Here is a 22,324-nt window from a genome sequence, read left to right on the forward strand (position 1 = left end):
AGCCGCGGCGGCTTGTAAGGATAAGTTGAATGTAACGGGCTGGGGGGCTGTTCGCTGCAGGCCTTCGACGTTCAGACGAAGCACCTGTTCGTTCCCAGTAGATCCCAAACGCTGCAACGCGTCGCAAGGCCCAAGGCACGCCATGCTTCTCCAGAGTTGTCAACATAAGAGATCCTTCGGAGTCTCGTCCGACCGGCGCCCTCTCCCAACTCAAGGGACCGTTGAACTTCACGAAGCAGAGGCCCGCCGCAAGGCAGGGCGCGCGCACAGCCAACACCGCGGCGATCACTGACTCGTGGGGGCTTTGGTGGCATTTCCCCAGGCCCACGCTCCAGTGCCGCTCGCAATCTCAACGGGATCTCGGCCCCGTGTTCTGGCGGAAGATGCCGCTATGCATTTGAGCGAGAATTGGAAGTCTTTCAGAAAGGTGAAGGGTCAAGAGACTTCTGCTTCGGTTTCGGTGTGGGAAATATCCGAGCGCATGTTGCTGGAAGGATATTGTACGTGAACCCTTGCGAATAGACCACAGTCCAGACCCCTTCTATAAATGGGAAATCATCGAATTGTCTGTATACAACGCCGCCATCTATGGCAAGTGGCATGTAGAACAGAAGCCATTCGCCACTTACCATTCTTTGCGTTTGCTTTCGCCGGGAGTTATAAGGCGATCTATTCGGATAGGACCGAGTCCAGTCTTGGCTCCTCATGAACACGATTGCCGACGCTATCATCTGAAGAGCGGCAAAGACATTAGCAGACGGCATGAGAAACAGGTGACCACAGCCACTTAAGCCATATTGAACAGCAGAGGCACACCGTTTGATGTCCCGTCAAAAATATATTGTGCCAGGGGTCATCCCCCGTCGCTCCCCCAAACCTCCATGGCTATCCATGTCGTCAATGAGTCGTTCGCCTGCCAAAACCAGCACCGCAAGGCAATCGGCACCGTTATATCTCGCTCGCTCCTCCCTCCAAACAACATGACAATGCCAATAATTCTCGCGAAGCTACAGTATCTCTAAACAATCGAATTCACGCAACCCATTCCCCATCAACAACACATCAAAATTCACATCGTCACCATGAAGGTTACCGCCGTCCTCGCCCTCGCCTTGGCGCACGCCGCGTAAGTCCACCCGCCCAGCGCACGTCATTAACCTTAATCATTTTGGGTTTCCGTCGCTAATAGACCTGCCGCACCAGCCCGGCATTCGCTGGCTACCTCTGCGTCACCAACAGCGGCAACCCGAACCCCAGCACCAACATCTGCACCGCAGTCGGCGGAACCCCGGAGAAGAGCTACCCTGCGGCGGTAAGTCGCGATAAGTCTCGCCTTGGAGCAGGAGCGCATTTGCTAATTGACAACCGCAGTGCTGCGTTGATGACAGCAAGTTCGGCGCCTACCAGCAGGGCTGCAAGGACAACGGCGGCATCCGCGCGCAGTACACCTACATCTGCTAAAGAGCGAGCGAGTCAATGCTTTGGACTTTCGAAGGCGAGAGTGTTTTTTAGGATACCACGAGCGTAATGTGAAAGCATAATACCAAATAGAGTCTATCAGGATTATAGAGAAGATCTATCTTGAAGCCTACCTGTTAGTGATCTGTCAAACCTCTTATTGGCGGGAGACTCCTGCCTAGTAAGGCGTCCTAAGTAATATCTCTTTCCACATCTACTTATTAGACAGCCGGGTTTGATCTCTCACCAGCGCCTAGATCATCATGACGGATATAGAAACAAATAACAATCTTGTGGCACGTCGGATATCTAAGCACGGCGTGGGGATGACGGCCCAACAAGACAAAGCTCGGCCGAGAACGCGCAACACAGTCAAGAGACGTCGATGCGTACAGAAAGACGACACGCGTAAGCCATGAAGCAGCAGTTGTTCGTGAATATGCTCCCATACTAAAACCATTTAATGAGCAAACTTTTGCTTTGTTTGCAGCCATTTTCCACATTATCTACTACTGAATACTCATACGCCCTGTCTGGTTCAGGCAATCTTATACACAAGCTTCTCAGCACTTACACCACCCTCCTCCTGCAACTTGAAGCCCTTCGGAATATCTTCCAGACCACCAAACTCCTTTGGCGGGTTCGGCTTCAGATAACCATCTTCCAGCCACTTGGGGATGACCTGGAGGTACTTCTCCCAGAACTGCTTGTCGCCGCTCCTGTCGCCCTTCAGATTATCGAAAGCGCCGTACTCAAGCGGCTTTCCAAAGACGGTGTACGCCAATGTGCTCTCAACCTTGACGTACGACGGCGCCTCAACCTCGTCGGCCTTGCGGGGCAGAATGCACATGACGTGCCCGCCCTCGGACGAGATCGTCTGCACAACGGCCTTGGTGGTGTCAACCTCGCTGATGCAGTCAAATGCATACTGCAGCTTGTCGCCCGCCGCCTTCTTCACCTGCTCGATCCAGTCCGCGTCGCAATAGTCGACCGTCACGTCCGCGCCGAGGCTCTTCAACAGCTCGTGGTTCCTCTTGCTGCCGGTGGCGATGACCTTCAGGCCCGCCTTCTTGGCGAGCTGCACCGCGTAGAGCCCGACGCTGCTCGTGCCGCCGTTGATCAGGATCGGGAACGGCTGCGTGGCCGGGCTGGATGGTGGCGGCAGCGCCAGACGCTGGAAGAGGGCCTGCACGACGGTGGCGACGGCCAGCGAGACGACGGCGGCCTGGGGGTCGGTGATGCCCTCGGGGACGGGGAAGACCAGGCTGCTCTCCGTGATGAGGTACTCGGCGAAGGCGCCGCGCGGGGGGTCCGGGCTGCAGCCGAAGACCCAGCCGGCGACGCGCTGGCCCTCCTTGAACTGCGAGCCGTTGGGGTTGACGACGCTGCCGGCGAAGTCGCAGCCGATGGTGCGGCCGGCGTCTTTGGCTGAGGCGGTGGACTTCCAGTCTGTCGGGTTCTGAGCTACGTAGTGGACTTTGACGAGGATCTCGCCCGCGCCGGGTTGTGGGATGGGAATCTAGGTGGGATGTCAGTGGATGCGGGGTTGAAAGTGTGCCCGTCATGAGATGCGGCTCACCTGTTCGATCTTGGCGGTCTTTTCGCCTGTGGTAACGAGGGCCTTCATTGTTCCCGACATGGTGTTGGTTTGGTTGTGCGAATGAGCTTGATAAGTGAGAGTGTGGTGTAGACCGTTGGTCAGTCAGGTGTGTTGAGTTTCGCCCGTATGGATCGCGACTTTTATCCGGATAAAGGTTTAAAGTGGGGAGTGACGTTGAAGTGTTGTCTGAATAATTGCCTTCGCCGATGAAACGCTTACAAATCTTGCGCTGAACTGTTAGACTTCGAGGCGGTTCTGCACGGCATTCGCAGCGGGGATCTTTTGGCGTTGGATCCGCGCATAGAGTTAAGTGGTTGGACCGGGTCACCCCCACACGTCAAAGCGGACGATGAGGATGCACGAATTCAAGCTGCTGTTGATTTATAACTTCATCATCGTAAGATGTTGGAGTTGAGGATTACAAACCACGTCTTACGTCCTGGACTTAGTTCGGAAGTAAGCTGCCGATTCACCATCAGCACAACAAACACATTGCATGAACTCAGTCAGTAACAACGTCTCTGGCTTCCGATCGTCCATATCAAACAGCCAAACAAAAAGAAAACGAGCAAAATGTTCCGAAACCGAGAATCGAACTCGGGGCTATGCCTAACCTCTCAAGTGCATGAGAGGGCATCATGTTGGCCACTACACCATATCGGAGTTGACGATGCGGGTTTGCTGCGGGATCTTGCCTAACAGGCCCGCTGCGGACTGGGGCATTCGCGGGGTCACTTCGAAACGCAGTCGGGCCAACATCAAAACGCCTTGATCATACCTACGAATGAGTTGCTATAGGTGTATCATGTTAACAGACGTGCTGCAAAAGTCGCTGAACTGTAATGATCATGGATTGAAGCTGCAGACTACCTAGATGCACTCGTATGAAGCAGCATCGTCAGGATCGGTTCCAGTAAAGGTCAGGACCTTGGGATACATGCACAAGTTCACCGTACGAGTCTCGCTGGAGTTGCCGACCGCAGTTCCCTGGCCAGTCAAAGTCTCTGGCGCCGTGCCATTCTCAACCCACGCGCGCAACGCGTCGAAGACGTAGTCGCTCGGGTCAAACCCAGCGCCGCCACCGCAGTGAGAGACACCCGGAGCAGGGAAGAACCGATAGTAATCCTCGACGTTCGCATCCCAGGCCTTGACGCGCTCGTAGTAGTCCACCGTGCCGTTGTACGGGATAAGGGGGTCCTGCATGCCGTGCCAGGTGATCATCTTCGTCCCGCGCTTCTTGAAGTCCGTAAGGTCAACGTTGTCGGTGCCGATGGAGGAGGTGTACTCGTCCACGGAGATGCGGTGCAGTCTGTCGAACCGCTCTTGGGTGATGCCGGAGCTCTCGATGCTCCAGGTGGAGTTCCTCTCGAGGAAGACGCCAAACCAGTCGTTCGTGGCGGAGAAGGGCGTGTAAGTGCAGTTGTCGACCGATGTGCAGGTCGGACTGAAGACGGCCGTCAGAGGAGCATCCTGAGTAAAACCGTACCATTGGAAGACGCCCTCAGCGCTGCGGGGTCCCTCCCAGAATCCGTGCACGAACTGCGCAGTCTTCTCATCGATGGTGATCGTCGCGTTGGGGTTGGTGCATGCGACGGTCTGGCCGATGAGAGAAGAAGCGTTGAAGTTGCAGGACCCAGGCAGAGAAATGATGCTGTCCTTGACGCCGTCGAGTTCGTCGCATGCCTCGATAGCAGCGTCCGTGAAGGCGTTAAGGACGCAGGATGGGGGGATCACGTCTGTAATCATGTCAGTCAACTCTTCCTCTTCCAATTGGTGACGCAAAGCTTACCCAGCAACTCAGATAAGAAGGCCGGGTACATGGACGCAGTCTGGAACTTCTGCCAGTTAAACGCCGAAGCCGAGGCCAGGATGCCGTCAAAGTGCTCAGGGAACCTCTGCGCCATCATGTGGCCCTGTCGTCCTCCGGTTGAACACCCATTCCAGTACGAGTAGGACGGATCCTTGCCGTAGTACATCTGCGTGGCAGCCTTGCCCAACTTCGCAGCTTCATCGAGGGCCACAGACGCAAAGTCGTTCAGCGCCGGCCAGTTGGTGTTACCCTCACTGACAAGGCCCCATTCCGCTGTCGTAGTCGTAGAGTTGTGCCCTCCATCGGTTGACGAGCTCGAGTAGCCAGACGCCACGGGGCCGATGATGACGCCCGATCCGCCAGCAACCCATCCGCCACCTCCGCCCATCATGAACCGGGAGTTCCAGTTCGCGGCGTCAAGAGGAAGTCCGATGTAAGTGTTGACGTTGTCGTTCTGTCCGGGGTGGGTGTACTGGATAGCGATCTGGCAGAGATCCACGCCGGAGGCCGTCTCTCCCGTCGGAGCCGAGATGATGCCCACACCAACGCCGGTTCCCGCGTCTTGGCCGGAGGCCAGGGACTGGTTGCGCAGAGCAGTAACATTGAGAGAGATGATCTCAATGTTGCTCAGCGTCAGTGAGGCGAAGGTCGCGGAAGTGCAAGCGCTGGAGTTCGTGGCAGCGGCGACGGCTGTCGCCGCGCCGAGGACCGAGAGAGTGCGTGCCGAACGGGCTGCCATGGTCATTTGCTGAGGCTGGTTGACTTGGAGAGAGTGTGCGCCGACAACATCACAACAGATAGTTCTCACCAGACTCACCGGCTGCGATCCCTGACTTATAAAGCCCCTTTTCACACATCGGGGCCAGGTACGACGTCCTCGGACCAAGTACGAAAAAGAAGCCCCCAAAGCCAAGGCATGACTACGTAAACAAACCTGCTCCCCAGCCGCCAAAACGCACTCTTTTCCATGTCTGCAATCTCCGAATGCTGCAGTAGCCGTCCAATTCCCCGCTTCGCTTATTCAATCCGAACTCCTTGGTTAGTCCGGTTCGTCCGTACCTGCCTTTCGTGTAACGGCGGCCCAACAGCTTGGCCTTCTTCGGCGTGCGAGCTGCAGCTGCGCAAGCCGAAGCGATTGCCGATGTGGGTGAGATCCCTGCTGCATACGACGATCTCTGTTTGTCCCACCCCCACATTCAGTTGCCGGACGAAGAGCCGGCACCGTCTGGGTATTGAATATTGGTTTTCAAGGCCGGAAGAACGTCAATTGACGCCGGATTTTGTATTCCATTTGAGAGTGTTGAACATTGAACAGGAGGGGCTGGTGTGTTTGTCACTTAGTGAACCAGTCAATGTCATCTGATGATGTCTTTCTTCACCGCTTGCTCGGTTTGGCCCCACACACGACAGCCCGAAAGTCTCGAGGCTTTAGACGAACCCTTGGCCTATGCGTGGTCCTGGGCAACTTTTTGAGAGCCCGAAGACAACATGTAGAAGCCATGTCGAGCCATGAGCCGCGAACTCTTTCATGATTGAAATGCAAGGACCGTCGTGTATTGAGATTTATCATGTGTTGTCTGTCGTGTTCTCCCCCACAGAGCATGCCATTCACTCGTCTGGTAATCAGTTAGCTAACACCGTTCAACTAGTACTAGATAGGATTATTACAGGCAGAGATAAAAAAACACCTACACGCAAGCACCCGCATATCCTTGTTCAGTAAGTAATTGAAAGAGAGTGGGAAAAGAGCCTATCATCCATCACAAACAAAAATATAATTTCAACCACGAAGGAAGCAAAATATTTGGACACTGTGGGAATTGAACCCACGACCTTTCACAAAGGCGCAACTCAATCAACACTGGAACACATCGTGAACTCAGCGTTAGCTGGAAGGTGCGAAGCGAAAATCATACCCCTAGACCAAGCGCCCGTTTGCTGATGACTAAGGTCAACTGCAAGAGGCCTAAGAACCAACGCGATGCTGAGGAAAGTGTTCGGTTAGGCAATCACGGCTTCCAGAAGTTGTTGTCGATGGAGTGGAAAGGTGGGATACGTGCTGACTTCCGATGTTTGAACTTATTCAACTGGAAGGCGCGCAAAAACAAACCTCGAACCGAGTGCGAAGAGGAACGGCCAGGGAAATGAAGGGCCCTTGCTTAGCGGCGAGTCATCTTTACAGGGCTCTGTGATGAGGTCCCAGTCCGTCCCTCAGGGGTCGTGGCCAAGAACCCTTTATTTCCGCGCCATCGCCCCATCCTGTCAGATTGCACCAATGCAGCCTGAATGCCGGAAGCACGGAAATTGAAACATGGCATTCTTGGATGCGACGAAATCCCATCTGTGTTGGTCTAGACTTTAGCACGACAACTTCCATCACGACCTCGGCACCATTGAGTCCGACACGGAGAACTGGTGAAGGTGCATGAGGCAGAAAGCGTCGCTGCTTTATCACACCTTGATTGACGAATGATGGACCTACCTACAAATACTCTGCAGTATTTACTCATCGCAATGCGCAAACTTCGCTTTCAAAAACAACATCTAGTTTCTGGAATGTAAGCGGCTGCGGACTGTGCCCAACTGTCTCGGAGTTGTTTTCCTCCACAATATCAGACTGTGTATCATTCCAATGAAGCCCGTTCGAAAATCTAAACATTTTAACCATCACATACATCAACTGCGTTGACCCTTCTCTCTTTCATGGATGCTCTCGCGTGACCAGACTCAATCACTGCAACAGCCTGTAGACCCACGATGTCCTACCGCGGCCCGCAGAAGAATCCATTGATTGTCCTCGCCGACGGCTCATGGAGCGGCCGAGATGTCGGATCAGAATCCAACCTCTACCTCCTCGCAAACCTGATATGGGAAGGGCGTGGGCTGCCAAAGGACGATGACCGGGCACATCTTCACCCCTTGGGAAAGATTCACTACACCAATAGCGTTCCGCCTGGTAGCACATTCATGGAGTGAGTATTTCCAAGCAAAAAGCCCATGAAGAGATGCATGTTTACTGACTCCTTCATCGCACTAGTCATGTATTTCACGGGTTGAACGTTCAAGATATCGAGCAGCAATGCGTCGACACATATGAGTACCTTGTTCGGGGCTTCACCCCCCTCGAGACCGAGATCTGGATGTTCGGCGCATCCCGCGGTACATACATCGTCCGCTCCGTAGCGGGCATGATCAACAACTGCGGCATCGTCAAGCCGCTATACCAAGCGAATGGTGATGTTGACGAGGAAAAGACACATCAGCTCTGCGAGGAAGTCTACCGCATCTATCGCGATCCGTCTGACGCGACTGCGCCAAAGTCAGAGCAGTCGATACAGTTCAGATGGATGTACAGCTGGCCCCTCATTGGAGACGGCGAGGTCATCGACGCACCGATTCGGTTCATGGGCATCTTCGACACAGTCGGTGAGCGTGGCATCCCCGAGTTCGCCGAGGGCGTGAGCGCCGATTGGCCGAAGTTCTACGACCAGCACGTCTCGAGTGTCGTTTCCGACGTCTACCACGCCGTATCTCTCCATGACCGACTCTACGCCTTCCAGCCGTGCCTCATCTCCCGAGACACGGAATACGGACCGTCATACGGCATCACCGAGCGCTGGTTCCCTGGCACACACTACGACGTCACTCGCCAGCAGTTCAAGCTTGTCAGGGATTTTCTGCCTCAGCGGCTGCAAGCCCTTCTTCCTGCCTGGGCATGGACAAGTCAAACGATCAAGCCGAACGAAGTACTCGCAGATCTCGTGCTGAAGTGGATGTTGGAGTGTGTCGGCGAGCACGACCCGTCAGGCTTCGTTATCCCCAAGCAGCACCTGTATGGAGAGCTGGATAGACTCAAGCACAACATCTTCACGACCAAGAATACTGGCGACGGTGACGTCTACGAGCGGATTGTCCAATTCGCTCCCTTCGGACGCTACGTCGACCTGGCCTTGTCTACGGTCTTTGGCAAGTGGCAACAAAGTCAGGTGTACCAGCTGCTCTTTGCATGCAGGCCAAGGCAGATCCCCGAGACGAACTCTTCAGTGTACAACTACCGTGCCCCTGATCCTGATCTGGACGGCAGGATTGTCCAAAAGCTGGCGAAGCTGCCTGGCAGCACGCTGAATCCTGCCAACGAAGGCAAGGTGGATACCCGGTATCCTTCCTCGACCTATGACGGATGGGTGCTGAGACGATCGTAATATGGCATGTCTTCCTCTTATTGTTGGCATGTTGCATGGGTGAAGGGGTAGTGTACGATATAGGCGTTTTGGGGGCGCATATGATAGAGCCGACGACTTGCGTTCTTGCAGTAATTTCTAATAATATTCACCAAAACTTTTACCAGACCAGCTTTCAAAAAGAGAAGAAAAGCAGACCATTGATTCTGACTGGGCCACGTTCAAGCTCAGGTCGGATGGCTAATCGAAAATCATCTCATCATGAGACGAAGGAGCTCGTCTCACTTCCAGGTTCTCAATAAGGCTTACTCACGATCCACTGCGACAGAAACGGTTCTAATTTCTCACTGCATTTCATTCTCAAATGTGAAAGAATCGTCTATCCCTAGACGTTCCTATTCTTCGATTTTGGCCCCCTGATCAGGCTCATCGTGATTAAACAGACGTCATCAAAGACGCAGTTGCAGTGCTGCGGGCTGAAAATAGGTGCAGTGGCTGAGCACAGGGCGAACATCTGAGTTCAGGCACCGGCATTCCGCAAATGCGGTGTTGCTCTGCAGGGTTCACAGAGTTACACACAACGGAGCCGCTGTTGGGTGTGAATCCGATCCGACCAACGGGATGAGGCTGATCGTCGGAAGGATTCTTTCCGCCCCTGTGCCGTGCCGGGCCTCGGGGGCGCAAATTTTCTTCGAAATAAGAAGCTTTTTTTTCAGCTTGGCTAAGCGCCCAAGATCTGCCTTCTCAGAGTTGCAGTAGAACTGCCCAATTGATCGTGGCTGCCTGCAACAGGGCGGGTGCGGGGTGCCGATCAGGCCCGCGAAGCTCTGCCAGCCAATTAAGAGTTTTGGGGTCGATGGATTTGGCGAAAACCGACGGTCCTGCAGCTGAGATCCTTTCGTGTAACTGTCCAGCCGCATTCTAGGGGACGTTGCTTGGTGGTACTATTTCCGTGACCGATTCGCTTTGCTCAACACTCATGATGCCGGAGAAAAGAGTATATGGAGGCCTTCAAGTTCTAAGAAGAGAGCCTCTTTCATCCAGCATCAACCACAACAATCTCATCAACTCAGCAGAATATCAACCACCACCCTCACAAACACAAGTCCTCTCAATCATTCAAATCTTCAGATAATCCCTCCCTCCAACATCATGCATTTCACCAACGTTCTCAACATCGTCCTCACCCTCGGCGCTGCCGCAGGAGCCTCTGCCGCAGCGGTTGCTCCTCGTGCCAACCGCAAGGCCAACGAGTTCTCCAGCGGCACCTGGTAATGCAAACTTCACCATCATAACAGTTACACATACTAACCCGCTCAATATTGCCCAAGGAACCGCTTCTTATGAGCATGAGAGCAACTTCAACGTCGACGTCACGATGGACGACACTAGCCACTCCGTCTACTTCGCCTCCGGCCCGTGGTACTTCTTCGATGGCAAGACCGGCAACGGCGGTGGCTGCACCGGCAACCTGCTGGGAAGATGGAACAACGACAACGACCATCCGTGTGTGAACTTGGACGGCAGAGATGGTGACAACCGCCGTATCCAGTGTGTCAGATGGGGTTCTGCCGAGAGAAACTAAATTTTCGGTGGACTTCAGACACACCACATGCATACAACGGAGCACATGTTTTGGGTGCACATACACTCGCTTAAGTTTGGTCCAGGGAGATTGCATTAGCCTTGATAGAACATAAGAAACGCTTTGATTTTCGACAGGAACCATTAGTGTGATTCAACTGAAAGCAACGCTTGCATGGCTAACAATGAGAAAGACGGATGCGGCCCTCCTTGCGTCTCCACGGCGTAACCAGGCTCTTTGCCCAGTCCCAAGTGTGAATAGCAACGCTCATCGTTCCGAACATGAACATGGGTATCAACGTATTAGCGAAAAAGTACAACAATCCACCGGACTGGCTGACAATGCCAAACAGTTCTCCGCGCATGATGCGCAACGACTCTTCTTCGTTCTTCCAGGGACCGACAAGACGGAACTTGGCGTTAAAGTTGCTGCCCATGGCCCAAGTGTAAGCGGCGCGGAAGCCCTGGGGCAGGATGTAGCTGAAGCGCGGTGCCGAGCCGATGTCGAGCGCCAGCTGATAGACGTAGCTCTCGTGGTCGACGCCGCGCTTCTCGGCCCATGGGTCGCGGCCGCAGCGGGGGTGTAGCTTCCAATCGATATCGTAGCCGGGTAGAGCGTTGGGGTCTAGAGGCAGGCCGTTCGGTGATGGGTTAAGACCGGGGACGGTGGGGTATCTTGACTGTAGGAGACGCAGGATCCAGAACTGAGTTTGCATTTCGGCGAGGGTAGGGATGGCACCTATTTGAGGTGAGCAAGACATGCTAGCAGTTTCGTTTACCGATACAGACTTACCAAGGTTAGGCCGGACAAATCCGATGAATCCCGTCGTAACATCATGGCTGTGATAAACAGCTCGTACATCCGCCGAGTCCGGTGTGCCGTAGCTCTCGTCAAGGAAGGGGAAGCGTCGCGTGTATCCCGTTGCGAAGATGACCAAGTCCGGCTTCACAGTAATTCCCTTCATTCTCTCGGCTTCCGGCCGTCCATTGTCCATGAAGTGCATCACGCCATCGTCGTCGACATAGTCGGGCCAGGGGGCTACGTCGATATAGCGACCCTTGGGATCGATGTCAAACTCCTTGATGTAGAAGAAGAATCTGCGAAGGCGTTCTCGGAGGGAAAGTGGCTTGCGCCAAGGAGCTGAGATGTACGGGATGGCTCGGGCAGACTTGGCAGGGAAGACTGTGTATCATGTTAGTTCAGCACATCAGTCACTTTGATGTTGGTCAGCTTACAATGGTCGATGTGCATCCTTTCGCGGCGCATACCGCCAACCAGCTGGTCCCATCCTTCCAACGTGCCGCCAATTAGAGAAAATGTAACGTCGATCTGTTGGTTGTAAAAGTCCCAAAGAAATTGGCTCGCTTGCAGCCGAGGAGGGACGTATGCTGTATCGAATAAACTGGCAATAGAGCAGTCGACTGGCTTCTCCTTGATCTTCTGACCCTTGCCCCAGAAACCAAACATGACCGGTGCAGGAGCAGTCTATGTGGAAGTTAGCATCTGACAACATTTTCTCCTGTCACGTCTGGTCGCATACCTTTGGGGCCACGATAAAGCCATCGCGATGGCACATGACAACGTGCTTAATATTTTCTGTCGTCACAGTGATCTCTCCAAGGTCCTGAGCGGTCTCTCCAGTGCCGACGATCACTACAGTGGGCTTCTCGCTCTTGATGGCTCGGAGTTGGTCCCGAGTCTTGAATTCTGAGGAGTGGAGAACTTTTGGCACTCTCTCGAGTCCTTTCACAGGCGGAATTCGGGGCTCGACGTTGAGGCCGGAGCAGACAGCGACGGCGTCGCACTCGTATTCGAATGTGGTGCCATCGGAACGGGATACTGTGACAACGTGCCCTCCGGCTTTCCTTCGACGAACGCGGGTTACCGGAGATGAGAGCTCGATGTGCTGTCTGAGTTGAAAACGGTCGCAGTACTCGTTCAGATACTCTACATAGCGCTCCGGAGTAAGATAGTCCGGGGCGTCTGGTGGTAAGCGATGATCAGAGAAGGCGGTCAGATATTTGGACGACACAAGCTATCAATGATCGTGTCAGCGTCATCAACACTACCAAGTACAGGACGTCAAATAGACTTCAAGCCTCAAATCGTTGGGCTTACCTCGGCAGCTTCATACACACGATACTTGAATGTTCCTCCAATATCATCCTCTTTCTCGAATACGCGAACCTCAATGGGCTCAATGGCGAAGAACTGATGCGCCCACTTGAGGTACCGCGTCGTCGTTAGACCCGCAGGTCCGGCACCGATGACAGCGACTCTGAGCGGCATTCTTAGCGCGTATGTGGTTCGCGACTCTGAACGCGGCCGTCTAGCAGGGTCCTTCGATGTTATGAAACATCAATCGGGGCGCAAACCCTTTAACCGCCACGAGGCACGAACGAAGCAACGAAAAGGGCGCAGATGGGAACGGGCAGTTTGGGGGAGGTGGGAAAATTCCGCTGATGGGATGACGGGGGAAAACGGCGGAGTCTTATGGCTGTCATAGGCTCTTTCTTAGCTCGCACAGACGATGAGCTACGGGATGGCGGCGCTTTGGATTGCCTACCAAGAGCGAAAAAGGCGCGAGGAGGAGGGTGCCAGGTAGGGTCTGGTCTGGTCTGGTCTGGTCTCTGGATGTTCTTCCCTATCGCCGCGGCGTGGCCCGTCAGGGACTGAGGGACTTCAGGAGAAACCCCTACTCAGCCCAGCCCAGTCCAGACGAGGACGAGGAAGAGGAAGAGGAAGAGGAATAAGACCGGGCCTAACACCGAGCTAATGGATCGGGTCCCATACGTGCGTACTCGCGAACCCAGCCCGCTGGACGGACCCTCCAACCCCCCTGGGCGAACCCAATTGTGAGGTTCGGCTGCGGTGGGTTGACCTTGCCAAGTGTGCAGTAGCGCGACGTCGCAACGAGGGCGTTCCTTGTTCTCGTCATGAGACCCTCGGGTCGCAAGCGGGGTAGGCAATATCTCCAGCGGGGACCGCCCCGCGGCAAGGGATCGGCCTTTTGGGTTATTTATCGATTGTCTTAGATTGGCCGAGGATGTCGTTTTTCAGTCTTCGGGAACGTGATGTGGGACCTGCGCAATCACGGTACTTGAGCGCGAATCCATCAGCGTAGCATCATATGAGCCATTCTATCGGTACGAGCGGGTCGGTGGCATTCGGTCTGGGCCCGGCGTTGCTGTGTCTTGGATTCTATGAGACGGAGAGACAAAGACTGCCGCTACGCGGCGCCACGGCGCGGCCAAAGTCGTGACTGAGACAAAGCAAACGGCGTCATGCCCCGGTGTTTCCGGACTTCTCGTCCGGTGGGCTTGAGACTATTTAATGCTTTGGTCCAGTGGTTGGTTGCCACACCCGTGCCGGTTCCGAGCTTAATCGTCCGTTGTCTTGCAGAGCTAGAAACAGCCCATGTCTACGGACGTACCACTCTGTCGGTTCGAAGACAAAATTCTGTCACATTTCTGAATTCATGCTTTGCTGACGAAGCGAGTGAAGAATCCCGGACAAGTGTTGTCTGACCGCCACTTTCACCCCGAAACTTGATATCCTCGACCGGGACCGGACGATTGCAGGCTCGGTGAGCAGAACATCTCCACTTCCGCTCAAACTTGGGAGGTCTCGGCGTCGTAGCACCAGTCAGGTAAATTACGTCCTGTTTGCGACTTTCCCTCAATCGTCGTTTCGTACATATCCGTTCTCCATCGTATGATGAATATTCAGCGACAAAACTCCACCACTTTTCTTGTTTCCCTGCAACGGCCAATGATGTATCACTTTCGTCCCAGATCCTTGCTCTCATCGCCATGTGCAATTCGTCGGCCACGTTTCGATTGCGGATAGTCCCGCTTGTCGCACCGCAGAACGCGCATGAAATGGCCGTGTTCGATTCTGTTTCTAGAACTGAACGACTCGCATCCCAAGGGACGTTCCTCTTTTCCGTCTCTAAATCATTTTTCAACTCGTCTTGACCTGAATCGATGACACAACTCTGACCATTCACATGCATCGGCAGCAAAACAACTTCTGACACGTTGAGTGGCGAATGCTGGGGACGGTCGGGCACGGGGTCTTGGCCTCCCCGATACGCAGATCCTTGACTATATTCGGACAAACGTCTCCCTCATTACTTGCGTGGATCTTACTTATGCACATCACGAAGACGAACATGAGTTCTGCGAGGAATACTTATCATTACATCGCTAGGTTAAGACCAGCCAATCTAAGACCAACACGTTTGGTGGATGAAATCTATCACATCGAACTTCATGACTTTGACAAATGGAATAACATTTACCAATGCATTAAGACATGGTCTCCAGAACTTCCCTGTAGACTTTCTGTCAGTTTTCAGCTTGTGCATTGTTGAAGTGGTGGGTAGTCCGGTGGCTGCATCTGATCCCCGGTTGAATTGCAACTGCCGCCATCAACCTAGCCAGTCAACCAACGTCTCTGAACTTGAAGCGGCAGAAAGAGAGCTCTCGCTGAAGCAACCAACCAGCCAACGTCGGCTGTCAGGCCAGAAATGGACTATTCACCGAGTTGAAACAATAGTCCCTACCACGGGGATGCAAGCCCAGCCTGTCTTTTGTCTCTGTTGGTGCTCTTGATTATGCAGCTAATGCAACCTTCAACCTTCCCTCCGAGTCCACAGTGTTATCGCCTCACATGATCCAAGGCCCGGCGTTTCAATGCCGATGAAGCGCATGCATGAAGACAACGTTCAGGCTATTAAAAAGACGCAACGTGCTTTAAAAATTCTGTATTTGTAGAACGCGGTTATGTCAATTCAAAGATATTAGAGTACAAGAAAATCAGAACCGCGACTGACACCTAGCAAGAACTTCAAGTCGAAGAGATAACCCGAGTTGTGCAGTGCAAGGCGAAACGAGTGCGGGCATTCCTCCACACACCAACTTCGCACGATGCAAGAGTGCAGTCACGATGTCAACCCCATTGAGCGATTTTGCACCTCATGCCTCAGCATTGACAGTGCCATCACATCGTCGTCCTCCTGCTTCTTATCCTCTTCATCCGCTTGCTTGCTTCCTTTTGCCTCGTACTTCATGGGTGGCAGAAACGTCCATGGCCGAAGATCCCTGTTATCGCTGTCAAGGGGCTCCGGCATGTATTTGACGTAAAATGGAACTCTAAGTTCAGCAATCCTAGCGTCTTCGCGCCAGGCATCGTCGTGGAACATGTTGTGGGCGTTTTCCTTCAGGAAGATGAAGTGGGCACCCAATGGGACAGTGGTGCGAGGTAAGGGGTCCAGCCAATAGTCTGACAAGTCGACGTGGGACCATGTTTTATGGGCCTCAGAAGAGCCCATCCTGAAGACCATCAAAGAAAACATTGACTTGCGCCAGTGATTGAAGAAATGGTGCCACTGGAGGTTGGAGCGATAGTACACTAACCACTGGTCCCAGCTGTTGCCTCCTTGCCACGAGTCCGGCAGGTAGCCATGATTGGAGAGTTGAATCTTGTTACCGTCAACATCCTCAACGCAGGTGGGCTCTGTTGTTGCCTCTCCTGGAGCGATCGTACAGTACGCCACAGACAGCAGCACACAATCGTCCAGGTAGAGCTCCTTGAGGTCTCCCTTCCCGAGAGATGCAATCCAGTCGATCTGCCACTCATGACTGAAGCAGAACCTCGACAAAGAAAGAGTTCGTAGCTGTGGAAGACCTGGATCCGGCGCAGCACCAATAGTGCGAAAGTCGAATTTGGGAGCATAGCCCCACAACTCGTCGTGGTGAAGAGACAGAACAGTGAGGTTGCGGGCGGCAGACGGGGTGAACCACTCTGGCAGGACCTTCAAGACCAAAGCGAATCGATCTCTCGTGGAGTAGACTGCAGGCTCCTGCCACTCGTCGTCTTCTCGGGGCTCAACCCTGTTGGGCGTAACCATCAATTTGAGCTTCTTGAAACTAGGAAGACTTGCGACCTCTCGGAAGGCCCACCAGTGTTCCTCAGCTGCTGCATCGCTCCGCTCACCCTGGGTTGTACCCATCTCGCAAAGATTCGTGATTGAGAGCTCTTCCAATGGAATGGAAGACCGGCATTCCTTCAGGAAATCCCAGTGATCAGGGTCTTGAATCCCGAGATACAACAATGTCTTTATGAGAGGAGGTGGGAGAGTGATCAAGAAACAGTCCGAAGGCACAACCTGTCTGCCTACAATGCAGTGAAATGCGGCAAACAGCACCCATTTTCGGAAGAAGTACATGGTATCGGAATCCTCTGTTATGTATTTGCGCCCATTCGGTGTAAAAGCGTCCAAATAACGCCTGAATACCAGGTTCAAGGCTCTCAGATTCGTGAAGAGTCTGATCGACGGCAGAGCTGCAAGAAAACCTCCAGGTCGATACACGTCAGGCGGACCATTGTTCAAAACAATGCCGTCTCGTGCATCGCATGTGATTTGTCGAACATGGCATCTGAGTGCCGGCGTCGACGCGATTCTCTGGAATTGTCTTGCGTTTGTCTCGCTCAGTCGCACATGTTTGAAAGCTTCGGAAGTAGCTGGAGCGTAGAAGGTTTTGCTCAGCAATCGTGCTATGAGCTGAGTCGACTGTGGTGCATGTGAGATGATGCGGTAAATGAGCTCTGGCGGAATCGTCGAGAGCTGGGGGCGGGCTTTCTCCATGCTTGCGGTCTACACGCGCAACGCGAGGAATTGTGGTTGGACGCGTTGATGTGTTGCAACGTAACGCGACATAAGCTGTTGACTGCAGCTGATTGAAGGGGTAATGTATTTGTAAGACTCCGAGGGGCAAAAGTAAAGCCGCGTTCCACGCGAGCGAGCATGCGGGTCGCCGAGAAAAGAAGCAATTCTCTCGCCTCACGTGATGATAGTGTGATTTGGTCATCATAACACGCCCAGGGCGATCTTTGAAGGTGTTCCAATACAATGGTTCCGTAGGGCACAACAACAGGGGGGAAGACTATATGTTGCCGTTGTTCAGTTTAACATAGATGCTAACCCAGGTGTGCATAGCAAGTCGACTTGGTCGATATTACTAGATGTAATGAAGTTTCACCACTCCTTAACAACAATGTAGTTCGATTAAATCAATGAAATTGATCAAAACATTTGCGACAACTTCCCGTCATCTTCAAGACGTTGCTCTGGTCCGAATAGTTTCAAGCAACATTTCGTAAGCTTTCTTATCCTCCTTCACTGTGTTTGGCTCTTCAGCTTCCATGCCCGTGGACATCATGCTTCGCATCTCATCTGAATAAGTCTGTGTCCACGGGTAATGATCCATGTCGCCGTCGAACTTGGTATAACACAAGATTGGGTCGCTGATTAGCCACGGATGTTGTGAAGCACAATTCACCAACATTCCAACCCCGTGTTTGAACTGCGGCGTCTCGGGCCGATTTCTCTTCTTGTAGTAGTTGTCATCAGACCCGGGCTCGCTATTATCAAAGGGAGGGTAAGGTGCATTGTAGTTGAGAAAGGCCCTTTGACCGTGCCGAAGGAAGCGTGGATCTCGGCGATGGTCGCTCCTAATGGGTAGCTGATCCGGGTAGTTGGCCTCAACGACTGATCGAAGGCAGCTATCGTCATGATCTCCGCAACCCATGATGAAGACCTTAAGTGCAGGCATGTTTTGACGCCATGAGTTGAGAATGTGATTCCAACGCAACTTGTAGCGCACTCGATCTGACCCAGTCCTTGTCACAATAGATTCGATGTCCGGGAACTCAGAGTTGTCGACCTGTATCGCCTGACCTGAAGGATCTTGTCCGATAGTTCTCTGGCCAGACTGTAGTTGCACCTTGCGAGCCTCGGTGAGGACATTGCAATTGTCAAGATACATCTCTTCCAGGCCGCTGCCTCCGTAACCCTTGCCCAGCGAAGCAATCCAATCGACTTGCCAAGTCTGCGTGAAGGCAAACCCGCCCAATGCTAACACTCGAAGGTTGGGCAAGCCTGCATTGAGCGGAGACTTGCCTTGACAGTTGATGCGTCGGAGATCTAGAGGCGGGTACCAGCCGAAGTTATCTGGACCATAGAGTGATAGCACTCTCAAGTTGTCTGCAATGGTGGGGCAAAGGAGGGTTTTAGGCAGGAAGTGAAGCATTGGAGAGGCCGAACGGAACATGTCCGTGGCAGACTTGCCGTAACAACCCGCCCGGGAGGAGACCAAAAGCTTCAATTTATTTAACGATTTCAAGGAGGCAATCTTCTTGAACGCAGCAGTGTTGAAGGTGCCCAAGTCATCGCTGTGGGCGAGACCTCCGATGCTGAGCGTCTCTAGAGGAAGGGCGGGGCCAAGAAGAGTCTCCCAGGATTGCCACAGGGGGTCCTGCAGTAGCTTTGCGTCGGGCGGACGATTTCGCGGCTTAGGATTCTTCTTTTTCTTGCCGAACTCCATCTCTATCATTTCTTGAAGATCGCCATCATCGATGTCGACTAGATCCGGTCGGGCAGGTTCCGCGTCCGGAGGAACCCATTCGACATCCACGTCCTCGTCTTCAGGCATCTTCTGTTGAGTAATGAAATCCAACAAATTAGCATGCTCTCGTTCCGTCCACTCTCCAGCTATGCAGAAGAAAAGTGCGTCGAGAAGGGCGCCTCTCAGGTCGATTGCCGCGGCTGGGTCTCCAAAATCGGCAGCGACCTGCCAGTTGAAATTGAAATTGGCGATTCCGAGGTAGAAAGACTTCAGGTTCCGGAAGCTTCTAATGTATGGCAAGACCGCGAGCATTCTCCATGGGTAGTGCTGGGCGCAGCACTCAGCTTCTTCGATCCAGCCGACGAGCTCAACCTCTTCCACAAAGGCACTAAGCTTGGGGCTTCTGGATACGCACACCAGTCGATCGCAGTCCCATTTTGATCCGAGGAATAGGTATCGGAAGGCCAAGGGTGTGGCGAGGGAGTTGAAGTTCCTGTTGACCAGTCGTGCAGAGAGAAGGGTGGATTGAGACGCAAAACACAAAATTTCCCTGAGTATCTCGGGCGGAATCGACGGGATTCTCAAGGGATTTTTCGCTGTCGCACCAGCCATTTTGGGAGGCATGACCAAACTTCGCGTGTGAGTGCTGGGTCTATAACACATTCAACGGCATCGGATACTGTCAGAGGTGATGATGATGGTGTGTGAAAATGCGACGACGCGACCGAAATCTCCTGAGCGCTAGCGGAAATTGGCAGCCAGTGCACGTGTTGGCGTGGGGACAGCTTAGGTAGGTCCTCCCGAGGGTGCCAAGCAGCCTCAGGTGGGTGCCGAATACTGGAAACATCAACTGCTATTGAAGGTGTTCTCCAGGTATTCTTTCCAAGCAAAAGGCTTCTCAAAGGGCAAATGGCGAGGCTCAAATTTCTTCAACATTTCTACGAAGTCCCTCGGCGCTCAGGCTCATTGCGCTTTGCAGCTTGATTTAAAGAGTGCGCCTCTGATGCTTGACTTGATAGGTTGACAGACATCAATCACACTGAGTCGACTCACTCGTCATCTTCTGAGGTACGCTGCGACACAGAACACAGTTGTAGCCGGCTTCAAATGCCCAAATCTTGCATCAAGAGCCAATCATTGGGCAGCTGGAATACGATCGCGGGTTAGCGCTTTGAGGCCTTGAAAGTCCCTTGCACGCGTGGAGCAGCCGCTAAGACTGTTTGGGAACCATTCTGCGCGAGAGGTTCATCGCATCGGACGCTGAAGTCTCAAATCGTTACCAGCTTTTCATGACCAAGGCAACCTTCTCAATCCTACCGAGCCCGTGATCGCGTTCATATGATGCTAATGATGCATTCGATTCCAATTTTAGGAGGCATTCTCCACCTTGCAGATAATGCACTCTCTCTCACAGAAATACTTAAGTGGTGCTAATTCCCCCAAGTCAAGAGACATCTCAAGCAACATCCCAAGAAGCCAATTTGTCTTCTGTCAACGCATCCTCAAATCAAACTGTACGATTCAAATTTCTTCCGTCTTAAATGATGCCCGAGAACAGAGCAGCATGGCTCATGGCCAAGAAGGTCAAGCCTCTCTCAGTCGCCCCAGCCCCTTACACGCCCCCAGGCCAAGATGAAATCGTCATCCGCAACCGCGCCGTCGCCATCAACCCGGTTGATTGCTTCAAGCAAGAAGCTGGAGACATCTTATATGGCTGGGTTAAATACCCGTGCATTTTGGGCAATGATGTCGCCGGTGAAGTTGTCGAGATCGGCCCCGGCGCCGGTGCCAAGCGCTTCAAGATCGGCGACCGCGTTCTCGGACATGCCGTCGGCTTGGATAAACGCAGCAACAAGGCCTCAGAGGGTGGTTTTCAGGAGTATATTGTCTTGAGAACCAAGCTCACGACCCCAATCCCGGAATCCATGACCTTTGAAGAGGCGTGTGTCATCCCTCTCGGGGCATCGACAGCTGCCTGCGGACTCTTTATGAAAGATTTCTTGGGTCTGCAGTACCCTAACGTCAACTCGAAACCCAACGGAGAAACCCTGCTGGTCTGGGGTGGATCTACCAGCGTCGGCTGCAACGCCATACAGCTCGCCATTGGGGCGGGTTACGAAGTCATTGCAACGGCGTCGCCCAAGAACTTCGAATACCTCAAGAGTCTGGGCGCCAAAGAGGTCTTTGACTACCGAAGCCCGACTGTTGTGCAGGACATCATCAGTACATACAAGAACCGCAAATCTGCTGGCGCAATTGCTGTCGGTGCCGGCTCAATGGTTCCTTGTGTAGACGTTGTGTCGGCTGTCAAAGGGCGAAAATTCGTTGCCCAGGCTAGCGTTGCGGGGCCAGGAAGGCCACCGTCTAGCGCAAAAGAATTGTTTCCGACTCTTTGGGCGGTCACTTGTGAGTCTGTAATTGTGTTTGTCAAGAGCAAGCTGAATGGGGTTGGGAACAAGTTCATCTGGGGTAGCGACGTGATAGAAAGCGAGGTCGGCGAGGCTGTCTATCGTGACTTTTTACCAGAGGCTTTGGAGCAAGGCAGATATGTCCCTGCTCCCAAGCCTCGAACTATTGGACATGGTTTGGAGCTTGTGCAAGATGGTCTTGATGCCGTTTTGAAAGGCGTCTCTGCCACCAAAGTTGTCATTTCTGTCTAGTTGCAGTATCACATTGAGAAAAGTCATGTTTTATCCATCAAAGACTAAGAACTTATGAATCTGATTCAAGCCTAGACGCATCTCCATTGCGCTCACAGAAAATCGAGGTTGTCTGTCGTTGCTAACTTGAACCCGCTTTCCGTAGACAAGTCCTGGAAACAAGTGCAAGACGCAAAATTTCGACCACAGAGGCCACAATCGTCCCCGAAACCACCCGGCAGATCTAAGAAGGGATCGAATATTGAACCTAGTTTCATGTCCTCTTGCCCATTTGGATCTTTGTTCTCGCTGGTGAAAGACGCAGGCCTGTGATCAAAACTTTCTGGGGACTTTTGGTCCCCCAAGGGAACCATCCCAGCAGATGTCGTTCGAGGTGTTCGGCTGTTTTCTATCGATGACTGCTCCTTCGCATTGCTCAGTTGATAACCAAGGCTCCTAGGGAGCGCAAAGCTCAGATCACCAATAACAACACCTCTCAACTCAGTCATCTCTCGAGCGAGTGCAACCTGACGCCGTGGGATCGCGACTGCCGGGCTTATCAACACGTCTCTGCAGAGCTGTAGAGTGTTATGAATGAATGACTGATACAGCCCCCACAGAATGCGTCCGAGACCTTCTG

The 22,324-nt window shown here is 53.1% G+C and overlaps 9 protein-coding genes across 9 annotated transcripts; 4 read left to right on the forward strand and 5 right to left on the reverse strand.

Moving 5' to 3' along the window:
- Nucleotides 1-1,082: 1,082 nt before the first annotated feature.
- Nucleotides 1,083-1,461, forward strand: CGCS363_v014832 (uncharacterized protein; the record flags this gene model as incomplete). The annotated part of the gene is made up of 3 exons (XM_036646681.1): nucleotides 1,083-1,126; nucleotides 1,204-1,312; nucleotides 1,372-1,461. 3 exons carry the CDS (start codon nucleotides 1,083-1,085, stop codon nucleotides 1,459-1,461), a joined length of 243 nt encoding a protein of 80 aa, XP_036488435.1.
- Nucleotides 1,462-1,672: 211 nt separating this feature from the next.
- Nucleotides 1,673-3,097, reverse strand: CGCS363_v014833 (Zinc-type alcohol dehydrogenase-like protein; the record flags this gene model as incomplete). The annotated part of the gene is made up of 3 exons (XM_036646682.1): nucleotides 1,673-1,675; nucleotides 2,033-2,977; nucleotides 3,038-3,097. 3 exons carry the CDS (start codon nucleotides 3,095-3,097, stop codon nucleotides 1,673-1,675), a joined length of 1,008 nt encoding a protein of 335 aa, XP_036488436.1.
- An 831-nt stretch (nucleotides 3,098-3,928) lies between these two features.
- Nucleotides 3,929-5,607, reverse strand: CGCS363_v014834 (putative feruloyl esterase; the record flags this gene model as incomplete). The annotated part of the gene is made up of 2 exons (XM_036646683.1): nucleotides 3,929-4,794; nucleotides 4,848-5,607. 2 exons carry the CDS (start codon nucleotides 5,605-5,607, stop codon nucleotides 3,929-3,931), a joined length of 1,626 nt encoding a protein of 541 aa, XP_036488758.1.
- A 2,018-nt stretch (nucleotides 5,608-7,625) lies between these two features.
- CGCS363_v014835 (uncharacterized protein) lies at nucleotides 7,626-9,070 on the forward strand (the record flags this gene model as incomplete). Its single annotated transcript, XM_036646684.1, has 2 exons — nucleotides 7,626-7,840; nucleotides 7,906-9,070. The coding sequence occupies 2 exons, from the start codon at nucleotides 7,626-7,628 to the stop codon at nucleotides 9,068-9,070; spliced, it is 1,380 nt and encodes a 459-aa protein (XP_036487986.1).
- Nucleotides 9,071-10,201: 1,131 nt separating this feature from the next.
- Nucleotides 10,202-10,634, forward strand: CGCS363_v014836 (uncharacterized protein; the record flags this gene model as incomplete). Its single annotated transcript, XM_036646685.1, has 2 exons — nucleotides 10,202-10,320; nucleotides 10,406-10,634. 2 exons carry the CDS (start codon nucleotides 10,202-10,204, stop codon nucleotides 10,632-10,634), a joined length of 348 nt encoding a protein of 115 aa, XP_036488439.1.
- A 178-nt stretch (nucleotides 10,635-10,812) lies between these two features.
- Nucleotides 10,813-12,923, reverse strand: FMO3 (Dimethylaniline monooxygenase [N-oxide-forming] 3; the record flags this gene model as incomplete). The annotated part of the gene is made up of 5 exons (XM_036646686.1): nucleotides 10,813-11,372; nucleotides 11,427-11,816; nucleotides 11,870-12,119; nucleotides 12,175-12,669; nucleotides 12,753-12,923. 5 exons carry the CDS (start codon nucleotides 12,921-12,923, stop codon nucleotides 10,813-10,815), a joined length of 1,866 nt encoding a protein of 621 aa, XP_036488554.1.
- Nucleotides 12,924-15,579: 2,656 nt separating this feature from the next.
- Nucleotides 15,580-17,286, reverse strand: CGCS363_v014838 (uncharacterized protein; the record flags this gene model as incomplete). Its single annotated transcript, XM_036646687.1, has 1 exon — nucleotides 15,580-17,286. The coding sequence occupies one exon, from the start codon at nucleotides 17,284-17,286 to the stop codon at nucleotides 15,580-15,582; it is 1,707 nt and encodes a 568-aa protein (XP_036488548.1).
- Nucleotides 17,287-17,755: 469 nt separating this feature from the next.
- Nucleotides 17,756-19,657, reverse strand: CGCS363_v014839 (uncharacterized protein; the record flags this gene model as incomplete). Its single annotated transcript, XM_036646688.1, has 1 exon — nucleotides 17,756-19,657. The coding sequence occupies one exon, from the start codon at nucleotides 19,655-19,657 to the stop codon at nucleotides 17,756-17,758; it is 1,902 nt and encodes a 633-aa protein (XP_036488549.1).
- A 932-nt stretch (nucleotides 19,658-20,589) lies between these two features.
- On the forward strand, nucleotides 20,590-21,705 carry azaJ-1 (Dehydrogenase azaJ; the record flags this gene model as incomplete). Its single annotated transcript, XM_036646689.1, has 1 exon — nucleotides 20,590-21,705. The coding sequence occupies one exon, from the start codon at nucleotides 20,590-20,592 to the stop codon at nucleotides 21,703-21,705; it is 1,116 nt and encodes a 371-aa protein (XP_036488713.1).
- Between the last annotated feature and the right edge of the window lie 619 nt (nucleotides 21,706-22,324).

This window comes from Colletotrichum siamense (genome assembly GCF_013390195.1).
Source record: "Colletotrichum siamense strain Cg363 chromosome Unknown KSG_Cg363_contig10, whole genome shotgun sequence".
In the NCBI taxonomy this organism is placed as follows: Eukaryota; Fungi; Ascomycota; class Sordariomycetes; order Glomerellales; family Glomerellaceae; genus Colletotrichum; species Colletotrichum siamense.